We start from the raw sequence: 16,829 nt of genomic DNA, 5'->3' as shown, positions 1-16,829 counted from the left end.
GTCACCCACCTGGAACGTGTACTTGGCGCTGTAGCCTGACCTCCGGATCCGCACCGTCTCCAGCATGCCCGTATAGCGCAGCTGCTGGAGCACCAGCTCGTCGTCGAAACACAGCTCTTTCTGAAACGGGGTATGAACGGTCAGGGATGGAGAGCTATGGGACAAGGTCCTGTAGGATTCCGGACATAGGAGCGATTGGAGAGCATAGGCAGGGCCCAGGCTGGGCAGGACTGTCCCCAGCATGGCAGCTGTCGCCACCCAGGGATCCATCTTTCCTTGCTCCAGACGATCTTTTTGGAATAAAGAGGTGGGCCTGCTCAGCAGTATTCATCTCTTCTGGAAAATCTGGGATCTGATCTGCTCTAGTCCCTGGTGTCGGGGAGACCTGTGCCATTTCTTACTGCTTACTTTAGGGTCATGTTCTGCAAAGAGTTTTGTTTTTTTTTTTTTTTAAGATTTTATTTATTTATCTGAGACAGAAATCACAAACAGGCAGAGAGACAGGCAGAGAGGCAGGCAGAGAGGGGGGGAAGCAGGCTCCCAGCTGAGCAGAGAGCCAGACGTGGGGCTTGATCCCAGGACCCCCGGATCATGACCTGAGCCGAAGGCAGAGACTTTAACCCACTGAGCCACCCAGTCACCCCAACGAAGAGTTAGTTTTTAAGGTCTCCAATCAAAACCGGTACTGAGCTCATACTCTGTGCCAGGCCCGGGGGTGGGGGGTGTAAATACTAGGCCCACTAGGGCCAAAAGCCAAGAGGAAGTAAGGTCTGGAGGTGGGAGCCAGGAACATATGTGAATGGGGCAGATACTGCCAGGGCCCCCTGGAAGGGGTCCAACAGGTAAGGAGACCCTGGGCTTCGCCCTGAGGAAGGAATGGGCAGGGAATAGCCAGGTGAAGGCCCAGAGGAGGATTCTGGGTCCTTGCCCAGGAGGATAGAAGCCACAGAACCTGTTAGGGGGAAGCTGGGTTCTGGATGTCAGCAGAGCAACCCAGGAGCAGGGGAAAGCCAAGGAAATGGGAAGAGTAGAGGCAAAGGGGGTAGGCCCAGATCCTGAATGGCCCCCAGCAAGGTCCCCAATGGGACAGAATGGCCAGTGGATCCATGGGGCGAAGGAAACCAGGCAGCAAGCGCTGAGCCAGCACTGGGGCCCCCACTGGTACTCCATGAATTTTTCTAGAAACTTTCAGATCAAATGAACAGCAGCTCCACGCTTCTGCCAGATGACCTCAGCCCCTCCCTTCTGGCGCGTTTTCTGCACTGGCTGATTTGGGGATGTACTGAAGGCATGTGTGACCTGTCCCTCCTCGGGCTCCTCCACGTTCCAGATGATGTTCCTGCTCCTGGTGGGCCACTGCTTCCTGAGAAGGCCCCTCCACCTCAAGCTGGCCATTTAAAGCTCCCAGAACCTTGAATGTGAATGCTTAGTTCCTTGAGACTTTTCCCGGCCCTCCAAGAGGCCACAGCAACACAGGAGGACGCCCTGCTGAGCCACCAGACCTTGGCCTTCACCTCCCTAAGACATGGGAACTACTCACCTTCTCGGCATTAGAGCGGATGCAGCGGATAAAGAAAGGCTCAGCCTTCCCCAGTGCCTCCAGGAGCTTGTTAAGGGACGTCTGGGGAAAGAAGGAGAAGTCTTCAGCTGGGACCCCCAGAGGCAAGCCGTTCAGCAGGAGGGGACCCAGGTCACTTGCTGGCATAAGCACTGACACAGGACATGGGAGGCTGTAGCTGCACATTCCGACTGAAGGCTGCACTACTTCTGGGAGCCCGAGAGCTAGAGGGTCCCCAGAGCAGACAGATGTCGTCTTCTCATGGTCTCCCAGCTCTTTGTCTCAGTGGGAAATTAGGAGGGGTGGGTGGGGCCAGATAAACTCCTTATGGGGATGTAAAATGCCAAGGTCAGCCTCAAAAAGAAGCATGGCTGCCATGACTTTGGTCTTTGGCCTGCTGTTTACAAAAAGGATTTGCAGGAGCTCCCAGGTAAGGGGATTACCAAAAAAAGTCAAGGTGGGCACTACAGACTCAGATTGAGGAAAAGGGGAAAGGAACAAAAAAGGTGATGGTAAGTAAGGGTCAGCAGCCACCCTTGGGCCGCCTAAAAAAAAAAAATGCCTCTGAGCTTCCTGGCAGCCAGGGAAAAAAAGGGAAACTGACCTAACAACATAGTTCAGTGGTCACCTTACTGGGCTAACCTGTTATTTTAACTCAATGGTTCCCAACAGGGGTGATTCTGCCCCATCCCCCAGAGCACGTGGCAACACCTGGAGACATTTTTGGTTGTCACAACCACAGGACGCTACTGTATGTCCTATAACGCACAGGATGGCCCCCACCACAGAGAACGATCCAGCCCCAGATGTCAAATAGCGCCAAGGGCAGGAAGCCCGAGAACCATTTGTTGGGTGTGTTGTGGCCAGGTCGTGAGAGCATCAGGCTGAGTTTGGCCCCCCGCCCCCGCCTCTGCAGGCTGCTGACCTGGAACTGGGCGCTGATGCTAGGTGGCTTCTTTTTCTTGTGTAGGTGCAGCAGGGACTTGGTGGTGCGATCGTGAAGGGTCATGCTGATGATGAGCTTCAGGGACTTGGAGTCCAGCAGGTTCTATGACAGACACATGGGGTCTGGCCTGCCCTCCTTGGGGGCCCACGGGGCACCCGGGAGGCATCATAGAGGCCCGGGAGCCAGGACTGTGCTCCTGGGGGCGGCAGCCCTTAGGATCAGTCTCGGGACAGTGCTGCTGGAGGGCAGGGGTTGGTGGGCTTGGCAGGAGGCCTGGGCGGCCCTGGGGCTGAGCCTGTGCTGTGTCTCGCACATGGCACCTGCTCCGGGAGAACTGATTATGGCCTCTTTTGCGGCTCGAGTGGCCACAAGCCAAGAGCTCCAGAATGTCACCTTCCTCCTGGAGATGACCTCTCCAGGGGTGCCAAGGGCCTGGCACTTCAGCATGAGCTTCCCTGGCGGGTCCCCCAACGTGTGCCCACACTTAGAATCAGCTCACAAGAGGAACTAGCACCATCCCGTCTGTTGGCCAGACTGGAGGTTTTTCTCCCTTTAGTACATTTCATAATCTGTCTGCACGCTGTACGCGGAGACTCAACAGAGGCTGGGAGCACATTACCCCAGGCCAGCTGCAGGGGTCTCGGCTACTGGCCATGCGCGGATGCCCGCTTCCTGGTGGGACTTCCCAGGAACGCCTGGGAGGTGCTGCATCCTGTTCTGCCCTCTGGAGGTGGATGGTAGCTAAACACCCCCCAAGCATGGCGAGGACAGAAGGGTCCCATTGCCTCTGGGTGGGGAAAGCTCTTTGGTGCTGATCACAGCCCTAGGCTTCCCTGCGATCAGGCCGAGCCCACCTCCTTGCTCAGTCTCCCCCCCCCCCCATCCCAGCCTGTGTCCCCAACTCTTCTCAGGTTCCTCCTGGGAGCTCCCATCAACATGTTTGTACAAATATCCCCGACACACGCCCTGCTTCGGGGAAACCCCAAGACTGCTCCAAATAATTTCGATCGGAGAAATTATTTTTGGAGGGGGGCAGGGGGCAACAGCAGGAAGAGGAAGGAACTGAAAAGGTGGAGATGTTAAAAGTGCCTCCCTCCCCCGACCCGGCCCTCTATTTTTCCAGAAAGCCAGTTGAGCCAGGCGCTCTCAGGCAAAGCAAGGTGGCCTCGGGCGGTGTCGCGAATGTTTACCTTTGGAATGAGCTGCTTTTGTTTGATACCTTTACTTTTCCTGTCAAAATATTAAAAATGGTTTTGTGAACAGAAGGAACATGGTGTCTGGAACTGGGTTAGTTTAGCAAGCAGCGCCTCGCGGGTTAGACGGAGAGAGAGCAGACAAAGCAGAAAGTCGGGGCACACAAGTGCAACGAGGCCGCCGTGCCTCCTGTCCAAGGCCCCAGCGGGCCCACTGGGTGCACATGGGGAGCTTCTGAGGCTGCGCATGAGTTTCACCGGGCCAGCAGCTGCGCCTCCCCCTGGGGGGCAGGAGCCTCTTGCTCGGGGCGGCTGGTCATCAGCGGGGCAGAATGTGCGTCTGTGTGGGGCCAGCCATGGGGGGAGCTGACAGGTGTCAAAAAATGACAGTGGACTGTCCCTCATGGAGCTTGGATGGATTGAGCATTCCGGAGCCCAGCAGGTGTCCTGGCTCTATTCTTTACGCGTTGGGAAATGCCAAATAGGCCCACGGAGCCGCTTCAGGAACCCCTGGCAGGCCGTGGGGGGGAACGTGCCCAGCAAAGAACTGAAATGGGGCTCGGGCAGGAGTACATTTTGGACTCACTCTGGTGCAAAGGAAAAGACAAAGCCAATCTTTTGGGCAAGGGAGCAGGGTACGGCCCTCATTCTCAGACACTATGGAATCTTGTAGACAAAGAGAAAATTTTTTTAAGCTTGCAGCTTGGGAGCACCTGGGTGGCTCAATTGGTTAAGCGTCTGCCTTCGGCTCAGGTCATGATCCCAGGGTCTGGGGATCGACCCCTGCACTGGGCTCCCTGCTGAGCAGGGAGCCTGCTTCTCCCTCTCCCTCCTGCTCCCCCTGCTTGTGCTCCCTGTCAAATAAATAAATAAAAATCTTAAAAACAAAATAAACTTGCAGCTTGGCTCATTTTTAAAGCCAGCTGAGGAGGGGTGTCTGGGTGGCTCGGTTGGTTAAACGACCAACCCTTGGTTTCGGCTCAGGTCATGATCTCACGGGTTGTGAAAGCAGGCTCCGTGTTGTGCTCTGCACTCAGCGGGGAGTCTGCTTGGATTCTCTCACTCTACCCCTCCCATGTCTTCTCTTAAAATAAAATCTTAAACAAAACAGCTGAGGAAATGGTGCCCCGCAGATGAGCAAGATGCTTGGCTGTGAGGCTCTATGTGTGTCACGTTGCATCTCAACCCACGTGAGGTAGAATAAGGCTCAATAAAAATTAATTTGAAAACCAGCTGTTTTGTGGGCACAAGCCCTGAGGGGCTCCAGGTGCCCCATCGACCGAGGCTGTAGCTGCCTGGTGCTGTGCCAGTCGTCACCCTCGCTTTGCAGACAGAGGCGGAAAGCTCAGAGCACTTAGGCCACATGGCGAGTGAGCGAGCAAGCGAGCGAGAGGCCAGGTCCAAACCCGCTATGCGGCTTCTGGGCCCTCCCTGCCACATTCGAACTGCTGGGGATGTGCATGAACTTGGACGCCCTCCCTCCGACAGCTTCTCTCTAAGCTCACAGTGGCCAGGGGCCAGGGAAAGCAAGCCTTGCTCTGCACGTTTGGGGGCAGAAAAAGAGATGCTTTGTGGGAGGAGCGTTCCTGCGAAGCTGTGCGGGGCACTGGGGAGCTGGCCGGGATCTGGGCCACGGGGCAGATGCTGGGGCAGGAGTGTTACGAGGGCCATTCAGCACAGGCTGGCGTAAGAATGGAACCACGAGACAGCATGTTTGCAGTGGCCAGTTCAGCAGGACAGGAAGCCCGTGGGCCAGGGTCCTGGAAGCGAGGGGAAGGCGGTCGTTGCACTTGTTGCCGGGGGGGGGGCGGGTGGCAGGGAGGCACCGCAGCCTTGGGGGGACTCACAGGATGAAGGCGCGGGGTTTCTGGAGCCGACTGAGGGACTGGAGAAGCCTACGGGGGTCCTCACCCTGCCAGGGCAATCCTTTGATGGTCTTGATGATTTGGTCATGCAAATCGCTGAGGGTGGGGTGGGGGCGGGGTGCGGTGACAGGGAGAAGACCGAGTTAGAGCAGCAGGCCCGCCACCTTGGGGTCCCCGGCACGGTCGGGACCATCCCCAGGCCACTGGAGCCCAAACATGCAGCTGGGGAGTCTGCATGCTGCTGTCTCTCCCACCGGCACTGAGAAGGGGGTTCAGTCAAGAGTGGCCGACCACCCCACGGAGGATACCCCTGCTCTGGGAGGGCCAGGCCTGCTTCAGGCAGAATGGGTTTTGCAACATGGCATCTCAGATCACTGAAAAAGCCTCCTCTAGAACAGCCTTCTGGAATGTGTAACAAGCACCATGGGCTACTGAAAAGAGGAGACCAGAGGGGGCCTGTGGGACATAGCTCATCCGTTTTTCTGGTTGGTTCTAGGGCCATATGTCAACCTCCTTATTGGCTTCCAGAAATGCCTCAGGAGGAATGGACGGGAGCTCACACCGTGGCCCTCCACCTGGGGCGATGCTACTCTCCACGTGATGTCTGGAGACATTTGTGGTTGTCAGTGACTGGGTGCGGGGTGCCGCTGGCATCTGGATGGTTGCGGCTCGGATGCTGCTCGGCCCCCACAGGGCCAGGGACGGTCCCACCACAGAGGATGACGTGGCCCAGCGCCGAGGGTAGGAAACCCTAGTGGCAGGAGCGCTTTGCCCCAAAGAATTCAATCTCCTTCACCTCCCTTTGTTTGATCACTGCAGGTTCAGGGCTGAGCACACGTCCTAGGCCCAAACTCTGGCACCAGTGCGTGAGAACGAGAATGTATCAGAGACGAAAATCAGATGCTCTGGAAGGGACTATTCACGAAGGACATCTAGATGACAAATGTCTGGAAACGAGGCAGCAGTGACTACAAAGTGAGTTGGGAGGTTCTGGTTTGTTCGTTTTTTTTCCCCCCAAAATCCCTCATTCCACTTATTTCAAGTACATGTTTAAGCTCTGGGCAGTTGGCCTGGAAAGACCCCGATCGGCAGCCCCTCATGTGTGTTCCATGCACCATGCCCAACGGCCTGGACAGCGGCACTTACCTCTGCTCCCTCGCCCTCCAGGGAGGCACACAGCAAAGACAATAGAGGGGTCACATTTCACCTCCAAACCCTGACCGGTCAGCGCAGCGGCCAGAGCTCTGGACAAGGCCTATGGCTTCAACCCACACCCCCTGACTCAGCCAGATCTGGCTAGAGTGTCCTCAGTAGGCCCCGGTGTCCCCTGGGCTGCGGACTCCCACTCCTGGCCCTGGACGCCACGCTGAGCGCCTGGGGACGGTGGCTCCTCTTGGTGTGCGTCCCTGGTCTTGGGTTCGAAGGCCCTTGCTTCTACTTACTTCTTGCTTTCATAGAAAGCAATGATGTCCTCAAAAGCGTTAATATCGAACTCCTCAGAGCCGTCAAATGAGAAATCTAGCATTGAGCAGCTGAAAGGGAGAATCTGTATGAACTAAATGTGCTCCTGGAGTGGGACCCACAGCTCGGGGCCAGGCCCTGGGGAGACTGGCATCCCTTTAGTGAATGTGGGTCAGGGGCCACATTTAGTCTTTGGCGGGGGGTGTGGGGAACACACAATCAAATAAAGGGATGCCTTCTTTTTCTCTTGTCCCCCTTTGGGTGAAAAAACAGATTTAAAAACGCACCTTTTAAAAGCAGGAAAACGACACACGGTGCTTTCAGCCAAGTCACTCATGGTCACTTACCTGGGTGCTAACTCTACCTCCGTACATACATGTTTACGAACCTCCTGAAGAACTTTGTACTATGAAGGGCTCAAAAATAAAACGACCTTTTCAAGTTTAAATACTGACTAACTTAGTCCTTGGTTATCTGGAGTATTGAGAACGCAGCTAGGAACTTGGCAGCCCCAGGGCCTTTGCATGTGCCTCCCCGACGGCTAGCACACCCTGCCCGCCTTGCCTGGCTCAGCTGGTCCCTTTTCAATACAGCCTGCCTGGCTCTCTCAAGATATCAGAAGTGTCTCTCGTCTGGCTTTGTCATTGCCTTGGAGGTCTATCCAGTGTGGCCTGACCCCACCTTCCTGGGAGTGTATGCTGCTCACCGTTACACTTAGGGCAAACTGGGGTACGTGAAAGGCCCTCGGTCATTGCTAGGTGGCCACAGAATACCCTCATCATCTTGCATGCAATAAGGCACGTTGTGTTTCTGACAGCAAATGAAGGAACTTGGCCTATCTGCGTCTGGGCCTCCCTGGCCAGGCTAAGGGAGGAAGTTCTCTTAAATCAAGCCTGTTGCTCACGGCAGCCAGCCACGGCTCCCTGGCCCCACCTGCCAATGGCCATGGCCGGCCATGAAAAGAATCCTTTGTAAAGTGAGCCATCCAACATCTCCCTAAGCAGATGCTGCATCGAGGCCTGCCTGTGTGTGCAGAAAAGCGGCAGCCAGATGCCATTTGTTTCTTGGTCCTCTGGATTCAAGTGGCTGCTGGGTTCCTTATTCAGGTCAACCCCAACCTGAGCCGAGGGTATGGGGTTTCCCGCATTGTTCTAAACAATACCGCCGTGTACCAGCTTCAGTTCAGACAAACCAAGGTCTCGCTCACCGGTAGAGTTTTTCCGACGGGGTGCTCGTTCCTCTCTGTAGCTCTCCCAGGGGACCGCGGGTGCCTGGGCTGCCCATACCTGCTGAAGACACAGAACAGATGGAGTTGGAGGTGGGGGGCTGCCTGGGGCCTGGAAAGCCTTTGTCCTGGCAAAGAGGCTTCCATCCTGACTTCAACTCATTTAAAAAAAAAAAAAAGGAAAGACAAAACAGCCTGACACTCAAATTTGGGCGGAGCTGGGAACCGTGAAGGGTTGATTCCTCTCCCCACCCCCGAAGCAGCACTATTTATTCCTACTTCTCATAAAGGCTTTATCCTCCTGGTTCTGCTTTTAATCAAGGCCCTTTGTGAAATGGAGCCCCGTGGCTGGTATCTAGCGCCAAGTTCCCTGTGGGAGTCACACAGCCACCCTGGGCCTCAGGTTGTCCTTACGGAAGGACAGGAACATGCCTTCCTGCCTTGTGAGGAGGAGGAGGGTGAATTCTATACCCTGGTACAGAAACTCTTGTTTGGGATGAACCAAGTTCTGGAGCAAGGCAGGTGGTGGTCACTTGACATGGTGAATGGCCACAGAGCTGTGCCCTTTAACATGGACTGAGAAGCCCCCATACCTGCTGCCTTCTCGGCCCTCTCGGCCCGCAGGCGCCCGGCCTCCCGCAGCACGGCCATGGCCCGGATGGCGGCCCGGAGCACGGCCCAGCGGAACACGGCCACAGGGTCCATGCCGATGAGCTCCCGCACATAAGAACTGTCACTGCCCCGTAGGAGGGCCACGATGTCAGGCCGCATGTAGTCCATGTTCTTTTCCCGGAAGTCCTGGTAGGGGGTGGAGGTTGGCGGTCACTCTCCAGTGACCGCCAAGGTCCTGGAGCCAGCCCAGGAAGGGCTGCTGGTGGGGTGAGACGCTTCTCAGCAAAAGAGGGCAGGTCCTGTCCCTGGACCCTTCGACAGCAAGAGCCAGGGACTTAGGGCTGGGTTCGAGGGCCCCCGAAACCTTGCCCCGCGCCATCAATAGAGGGGATGGACCAGGCAGACGCCAGAGGTAAACGGCCTCCAGGGCATCCGCCCTGTCCCTCTCCTGTCTCCTGCCCTTGACCGACGATGGCAACGGACAGACACGCACCTTGATCTGGTATTTCACTTTCCCGGCGAAGTGCTGGATGATGAACGCTGGCTCCATGACGGGGGTGCCCAGGAAGTACCTGTTGTCTTCGTGCTGCTGTTTGAACTTGGCCAGCAGGGTCTGGCTCGTGGCATGGGGAAAGCTGGGGAGAGGATGTGGAACTCTGGGCTGCAGGAACAGCGGCAACCGCTTGCTGCGCATAAGCGTGCAGGCCCTCGGTGGGGGAGGCCTGGGCTTTCGAGGTCAAGGCGGACATTTGGCACAGGCAAGACAGGGACATGGGCCCACTAGGGGCAGCTTCTGGGAACAATCCCAGGAGGGGGGAACTTCTGGTCTCAGATCTGTGTGTACCTGGACGCTGTGTCATGGAGGAGGTCTTGCCCTTGCTCCCGTTATAGGGAGAGGCCGGGGGAGGGGGCGGTGAGGGCAGAATAAGAGACCCGTTGTACCTGGCTATTTCTGCCTCCTAGGAAGGAAATGGCTGTAGTTGGCTTTGGCACGCCCTGCCTCTGCCCGCCTCACCGCAAACATGGGCTGAGCAGTGTGCCTGGGATGCCCAAGGCCAGGCTCCACAGCTTACTGAGGAGGAGATGGTGGCGAGGAGAATCTTAGCTAGGAAGCACATTGTGTTTCCAGAGCTGGGGAATGGGTGTGGTGTGAGGAATCTGCTCACTCAGTCGTTGGGATAAATGCTATTTTAATGTACTATTTTAAAAAATCCAGATCAATGCAAAAAAAAAAAATCCAAGATAAACAAAAATAGCAAGATTTTAAACAGAGACAGATCCAACCCTGCTTGGCCTGGCCCTGCCTCACAGTCCCCCTCCGGATCCAGCTCTGGGTTTCCTGGGAGTATGGTTCAGCCCTTCCTAGCATCCTGCCTGTTCTCTTATCTGAACATTCTCTACCTGGATCCCAGCTATGAAGGGATGTGTCTGTCCCCTGTCCCAAGTGGGGCCTGGGTCTTTGGCAGGAGATGAGCCGGACTCAACCAAGCCCCACAGGGACTGCCGAAGCAGACAAGGGGCCGATAAAAAGTTGTCGACAGAAAGCTGTGTCTGCATCTTGACCCTGGGAACCTGGGAAAGTGACCTGAATCAGAAATGGGGTCTTTCCGAATGTCATTAGTTAAGATGAGGTCATAGGGGAGGCATTCACCCACTGGACTGGAATCTTTGGGAGAGACAGAGACAGACAGAAAGTGTGATGTAACCACAGAGGCAGAGACCGGGTGACACAGCCACAAGCCATGGAATGCCGGTGGGGTGGGGGCGTGCCCAGTAGCTGGAAGAGGCAAAGAAGGACCACCCCCTAGAGCCTCTGGAGGGGGTGCAGCCCGCCCATGCCTTGATTTCAGCCCAGTGATACTGACTTTGCACGTATGGCCTCCAAGACCGTGAGAGAACACACCTATCATTTGAAGTTGCCTGTGCTCCGCGGTCATTGATGGGGCCGCAGTAAACAAATGCAGGGAGTGAATTTCAGTGACCGCGCCTGGGTGACCAGCGTGGGGCACCTCATCCATACCCATCCCAGGCTTCGTGGTGTCCTCTGGATGAGGGGTGCCAGGCTCAACGGTCAGTCCTGCACCTGGGGCCCCAATCTGCTGCGCTTTGCAAGGATGAGCCAACCTGGGGCCCAGTTTCTAGACTCAGGCCCCGTGTGTCCCTTTCTTAACGACTCCCAGGCCTGTGTGTTTCAGAGTCGAGTCACCGCACGTGTTAATATTTCCATGATAAATGCTACGTGTGTGAGGTCAGGATTTGTGGCCAAATGAGTGTGACTAACTCAGAGGTTCTTGGGGATGATGCAGACTCAGGGTGAGGCCCCAGGGGCTGGGGCACCAGGTTTGTGGGGGCGGGGGTGGGGGCGGGCACTGGGCCGTGGACACTCACTTGCTCTCTTCGTCCAGCAGATAGAAGAGCCCGGTGGGCTTCTTGCTGATGAGATGGATGCAGCCGACGTTATCAGTGTAGTCAATGTTGTGCCACGAGATCCCTTCGCTCTGGTACTCTTCCTGCAGGATTTGAGGGTTTAGCGGATAACCTCACTACCCTGTGGCTATGGTAATGCTTACACAGCATGCATTGTATATGAATATATTTATGTACGCACGTACGTATTCGTATGTACAGGACACATATTGCTATATCAATGGAAATATACTCATAGTTATATAAAATTACTGATAACAAGAAAAAATTATTAATAACAACAAAACAACATCAAACATACAAGATGCTTAAAATCACACTTAACATGTCCCAGGGGCCAGCGACTTTTCTCTGTAAAGGGCCAGATGGTAAATACATTCAGCTTTCTGAGCTAGGTGGTATTTTGTCAAGATTAGGCTGCAGCAGCGTGGAGGCCACCGATGAGATATAGATAAGTGGGCGTGGCCATGTGCCAATAAAGGTTTATTTACTAAAACAGGTCGTGGGGCCAGCCTGGACCTGTGAGCAGCCATTTGCCACCCCTGCTCTGGAACCTCAGTGTCCAATAATGTTAGTGATATGAGGCCATGTAGTGCAAGTGACCTACGTGACTTGGAATTTTCTAATAATCACAGTTAAAAGGTAAAAAGAAACAGGTGAAATTAACTTTAATAATATACTTAGTTTCACCCAATATACCCAAACCATGATCGTGTCAACATGTGATCAATGTAAAAATGATCAGTGAGGCATTTTATATTTTTTCTTTTGCACGATATGTCGGTCATCAGCTGCGTTTCACTACTACCGCACAACTCAAGGTGGACCAGCCACGTTTCAAGGGCTCAAGAGCCAGAAAGAAAGTTTTATAGTAAAATCAGCTACATTATTTATATAAGCCCATCATTTTTTCTTTTTCCCCTGTCCAGATCGCCAATGTGAAGGTAACACCGGGGTAAAGACGGGTGACTGTAGTAATGAGGAACCATGGCAGACAGATTATCCAAAGTGTTGACCAAAGCAAATCCTTACATGGCCTCTCTAGTTCTCTCCCATTGGATGGATTTTCACATCTGAGCAGAAAGAAGGTACAAAACTGACCCATGGACAAAAATGCCCCCAATGTCTGCCTCATCCAAGGGTGGGCCAGGTTTTCCCAGACTTTCTCTTCTGTAGAGAAAGATTCTGAGGCTGGTTCACTGGCAAACTGGGCCCCGAGGGAGTTCCCGGTTCTGGCTCATTCTGTCCCCCCTTGGGCTGCCTCGGCAAGATGGCATTTCCTGACCTGTTCTAGTTTGAAAATGTGCTGGTTGAAATAATACTGAAGCTGCTCGTTGGCATAGTTGATGCAGAACTGCTCGAAACTGTTCCTCTCGAAGTCTTCAAATCCGAATATGTCGAGGACCCCGATGGACAAGCACTGGGAAGACAGAAAACAGTCATTACCAGTGGGTCCTTCTGAACAGGTGGACGTGACCTGTTTGGTTATGCGGGCTCTGCACTCGCCTGAGCGTTCTGTTGTTGCTGCCTTGGAATCTGTAATATGCGAGCAAGGGGCGCCGTGTGTTCACATGCACCGGGTCCTGAGAACGGCACCCCATCCCGTTCCCTGGGCCTGCCCCTTGGAGCAACCGGCCCATCGCCGGACGCCAAGCCATGCCACCTTGGCCCCTGACATCCCAGGCCATCTGCCGAGGGTGTGTGACACCTGAGGGCCTGGCCGTCCGCAGCTCTGCTTGGTGGAGCAGGCAGGGGCGCGGGTTCTCACCGAGACGGACTCTTCCATGTCTTTTTTGTTGAGGAGGGCGTGGTTGATCCGCAGCACGATCCAGTCGAACAGAGCGCTGTACAGGGACTTGGCCATGGAGTCGCGGGCGGTGATAGCCTGCGGGCACACGGCGGGGAGTGTCACACCTCGTCGTGGGCCCCGTGCTGCACCACCCAGAGGTCTGCACTCATGGGGAGATCGAGGCTGTGACTCTGAAGAACGCCCCACTCCCTGGACACACCCCCTCTCGCTCTGCACCTTACCCCTCCACAGCGGAGCACCAACTACAAAGCCTGGACCTGGCAGCCTAACGCTCAGCGAAGCCGCTCTCGCGAGCCAACCCACTGCCCCGAGCAAGCTGGGGAACTGCTGAGGAAGGAACACAGGCTCAGGGAGGACACCGGGCTGGCCCGTGGGGGAGAACAAGCCCTGAGGTCGACCTGGGAAGCCAGGTCCCTTGCAGTTCTGGGAGCATCGTGGAGATGCCATCGTATGTATTGAAAGCAGTAATAGCTTTTAAATTAGGGGGGGAAAAAAAAAGGTTTACTGAGGTGTAATTTACATACAAGAAACTGTTTCTCTTTATGTACTCAGATCTGACTTGTGACAGATGTGCTTGGCTGCAATTAAGATCTAGAACACATGTCCCGGTTTTGCCTTTCCCGGGAGGTTGTGGAAAGGGGGCCCCGAGGGATACAGGGCCCCACACCTGGTATCTGTCCATCAGCGTCGTGCCCCTCAGGGGCAGCCACACTGCTGGGGGTTCAGGTGGTCCTGTAACAACTTTTACAGAATGTTTCAGGGGACCTTTGCCTGTGGGGGCTCAGAACATCCCCGGTGCCGGTGGGAGATGCCCAAGCAGCTTCTACCACCAGCTAAAAGTCCCTGCTGTGGCTCGGGGTTTTCCTGTGGCCAGCCAGGCTGTGAGGCCCACTGCTCTTCAGATGTAAAAATGCAAAAAAAAAAACCATCACAAGGAAAACATCCTGGCTGGGGCAAAGGCGGAGAGCGGATCCCTATTAAGATTAGGGGCGCATTTAATGGTTGTAAAGGTCATGCTCTAGCCTGGGGGCAGGGTGGGGGGGCAGCGGGAGGTCAACCACCTTTAAAGGCCAGAAGGTCAGTATGTTCAGCTGGGAGGGACACATAGTCCCTGTAGTGATCACTTGGTTCAGCCCGTAAAGTAGCAAAGCAGCATGTTTAAAAAAAAAAAAAAAAAAAAAAGGGTGTGTGTGTGTGGCTATGCCAATACCAATAAAACTTTATTTACAAAAGCAGGCAGTGAGCTGGATTTGGGCTGTGGGTTGCAGGTGGCTGTCCCCAGCTAGTGAGAACTGGCATGGAAACACCGTGCAGAACATGGGTGGTCTGAGTTCTGGCCCTAGGGCTGAAGTGTACCGCAGAAGCTGCTCTGAGCCGTGCGTGAGCTCACGTGAGAAGCAGAGCCACTGTTACAGCTCTTTAAAGACATGGAAAAGGCTCTCCAGGCCTGTAGTTCCCAGAGCCCCCATCCCAACTTGTGGTTTGTGGCCTGGCCTCCTGCAGAAGCCCAGGACGGTGCTCACCTCGCTGAGACTGTAGGGAAGGATGAGTTTGTCATTGGCTGTCACCGTTTTTCTTTTGGTTAGGACCTCCACCAAGATTTCTCGCTTCACCTGCAAGGTCAAGGAGGGAGAGAAGGCTCGTTGGGCGGGTCCTCACGTCCCTGAGGTAAGGCCGGAAGCCTGAGGAAGGTAGGAGGAGGACCTCCAGCAGCCGCCCCAGAAAGGGGGCTCCAAGCCCACCCCGTCATGTGCACTATGCTGTGTGCTTCCGACTAACTATGCTCACAGCTTGGTTGATGGCCCTGGGAGGATGGTCACACAGGCCTGGCGGGGGGCGGGGAGGAGGTCCCTGTGGGTCCGTGTGCTGCCTGGCAACCGGCATTCACAGATGTCGCTGTTGGAATGGGTGTTCCTGGCCTGTTCCCTCCTGACCGCCGAGCCCCCACCACAAGCCGGAGGCAGTGAGAGCAGGGGCAGGGAAAGCTGCCTCCATCTCCTGGCAGGCCTGCTCACTCATCCCCGTGAACACAAAAGAGGAGGAATCCTGCATGCAGACACGAGCCACAGGTGGGAGGCACGCTTAGAAAACAGAAAGACAAGGGCAGGACTTCTCTGGTCTGGCACCAGGGACGCTCGGGGCCAGGTCGTTCCTGGCTGCAGGGAAGCTGTGTTGGGCATTAAATGGTGTGAAGCAGCATCCCTAGCCTCACCCCCTAGAAGACAGCAGCTCCTCTGAGTTGTGACAACCCTCCAGGGCCTCAGACACTGCCCAGTGCCCCCTGGGGGTTGACAAGGGCCGGTGGACAAGGGGATGGCAGGTCCAATGAGCGCATGACCTCACTGATCCAAGTCTGGGTTCGAAGGGCCTTTCCCATGAGGGGCGGAGCGGGGAGACACTCGTCCTTCAGAAAGGAGGAAGGGATGGGATTCCTTCAGGGCATTACGCTAAGTGAAAGAGGTCAGGCAGAGTAAAATACGGTATGCTCTCACTGGTATGGGGAATCTAAAAAAACAAAACAAAAAACCCTCCCAAAACCCCCCAAAGTAAACCAAGCTGATACAGAAAGCAGATTGGTGGCTGCCACAGGCAGGGGTGGGTGGGCGAACTGGGTAATAAAGAGGGTCAGAAGGAACAGACTTCTAGTTGTAAAAGAAAAAGGTCCCAGAAACGTAATGTTCAGCGTGGGGGCTTCGGTTCAGGATAATCCGTGGCATAACTGAAAGTCGCTAAGAGAGAAAATCATCCAAGTTCTCTTTGCTAGAGAAAACTGATTCTGGAACCATGTGTGGTGACAGATGTTAACAGGACTTACTGTGGTCATCGTTTTGCAATACAGACCAACACCCGATCATTCTGCCGCAACACTGAAACTAACATAAGGCTGTGTGACGATTATACCTCAATTAAAAAAAAAAAAGAGAGAGAAAAAGAGAACCAAGGAAGAGGTGTTGCACAGATTGTGGGGAGGAAGCAGGCAGAGACGCCCCGGTTTATAGAAGCACGGCCCATGCAGGAAGGAAGTTCTGGGTGCTCGATGGCCACTGTGGCCAAGGGCAGGGAGGTGTACCTTCAGGAGCTGGGACAGCGTGTCCAGCACCTCAGGGGGCCCGACCTCCAGACCTTCGTCTCGGCCCGTGGCTCTCTTCTTGTACGTGACGTTGCCCAGGTACAGGATGGCTGAGAGGACGGAAAAAATCCTGGGAGAGCAAAAGGATCCTAGGTTGGGGGTGGTTTCCAAAGTCGTAAGACGACAGATGCTTCCAGCCACTTGGGCTGAATTCATACAAGCAGCCAAGACCAGTCGTACATCTGAAGTTTCAAAAAGGTCCAATCTCGCTGCTGGGGACCTTTGTGGAATGTGACTTTGTAGACAGATGGCTCTCCTGGGTGTTCTGTGGGGTTTTTTTTGCGGGGGGTGGGTGTGGGGGTGCTTAAAATTTTTCTTATGGAAGCCTAACATGCATGAAAAAAAATGCAAAAAACCCCAACCCATCATGCATAAAAAACAGGCCAAAAAAAGCCAACAATTCTTATGTGTAGAGTTTGATGAGCTATCAGAAAACATACACCTCCCTGTAAGGAGCGGAACCCACTCACCTAACGCAAAGGAAGAGATACCCTCACATCCTAACGCTGTCCGTGAACTTGGTGTCAGTGAAATCCTATGGCCTTGTATCAGGCCTGTCCCCCCGGAAGATTGTGATGTGGGGGTGCTCTGCTGTTCCTGCG

At 54.8% G+C, this 16,829-nt stretch overlaps 1 protein-coding gene across 9 annotated transcripts in view; it reads right to left on the bottom strand.

Annotated features, from left to right (window-relative positions):
• MYO9B (myosin IXB) overlaps nucleotides 1–16,829 on the bottom strand; it is an 84,260-nt gene that overhangs the window by 16,460 nt on the left and 50,971 nt on the right. For 4 of the 9 annotated variants that reach the window (XM_032867573.1, XM_032867576.1, XM_032867575.1 and 1 more), the window contains exons 7-20: nucleotides 16,168–16,297; nucleotides 14,621–14,710; nucleotides 13,056–13,172; nucleotides 12,573–12,707; nucleotides 11,249–11,370; nucleotides 9,354–9,495; nucleotides 8,842–9,046; nucleotides 8,231–8,312; nucleotides 7,005–7,094; nucleotides 5,545–5,658; nucleotides 3,695–3,734; nucleotides 2,484–2,606; nucleotides 1,541–1,621; nucleotides 10–120 (exon numbers count right to left, since the gene is read on the bottom strand). In XM_032867573.1, the coding sequence (XP_032723464.1) occupies nucleotides 10–120; nucleotides 1,541–1,621; nucleotides 2,484–2,606; nucleotides 3,695–3,734; nucleotides 5,545–5,658; nucleotides 7,005–7,094; nucleotides 8,231–8,312; nucleotides 8,842–9,046; nucleotides 9,354–9,495; nucleotides 11,249–11,370; nucleotides 12,573–12,707; nucleotides 13,056–13,172; nucleotides 14,621–14,710; nucleotides 16,168–16,297 (1,582 nt within the window). The remainder of the gene's footprint in view (nucleotides 1–9; nucleotides 121–1,540; nucleotides 1,622–2,483; nucleotides 2,607–3,694; nucleotides 3,735–5,544; nucleotides 5,659–7,004; nucleotides 7,095–8,230; nucleotides 8,313–8,841; nucleotides 9,047–9,353; nucleotides 9,496–11,248; nucleotides 11,371–12,572; nucleotides 12,708–13,055; nucleotides 13,173–14,620; nucleotides 14,711–16,167; nucleotides 16,298–16,829) is intronic. The other 5 variants (XM_032867574.1, XM_032867579.1, XM_032867577.1 and 2 more) reach the window with 5 other exon arrangements.

Source organism: Lontra canadensis, unplaced genomic scaffold, assembly GCF_010015895.1.
Source record: "Lontra canadensis isolate GAN:19392208 unplaced genomic scaffold, GSC_riverotter_1.0 scaffold35, whole genome shotgun sequence".
NCBI classification, from domain to species: Eukaryota; Metazoa; Chordata; class Mammalia; order Carnivora; family Mustelidae; genus Lontra; species Lontra canadensis.
The sequence above is the reverse complement of the archived record's forward strand: the minus strand, read 5'-3'. Positions and strand labels throughout refer to the sequence as shown.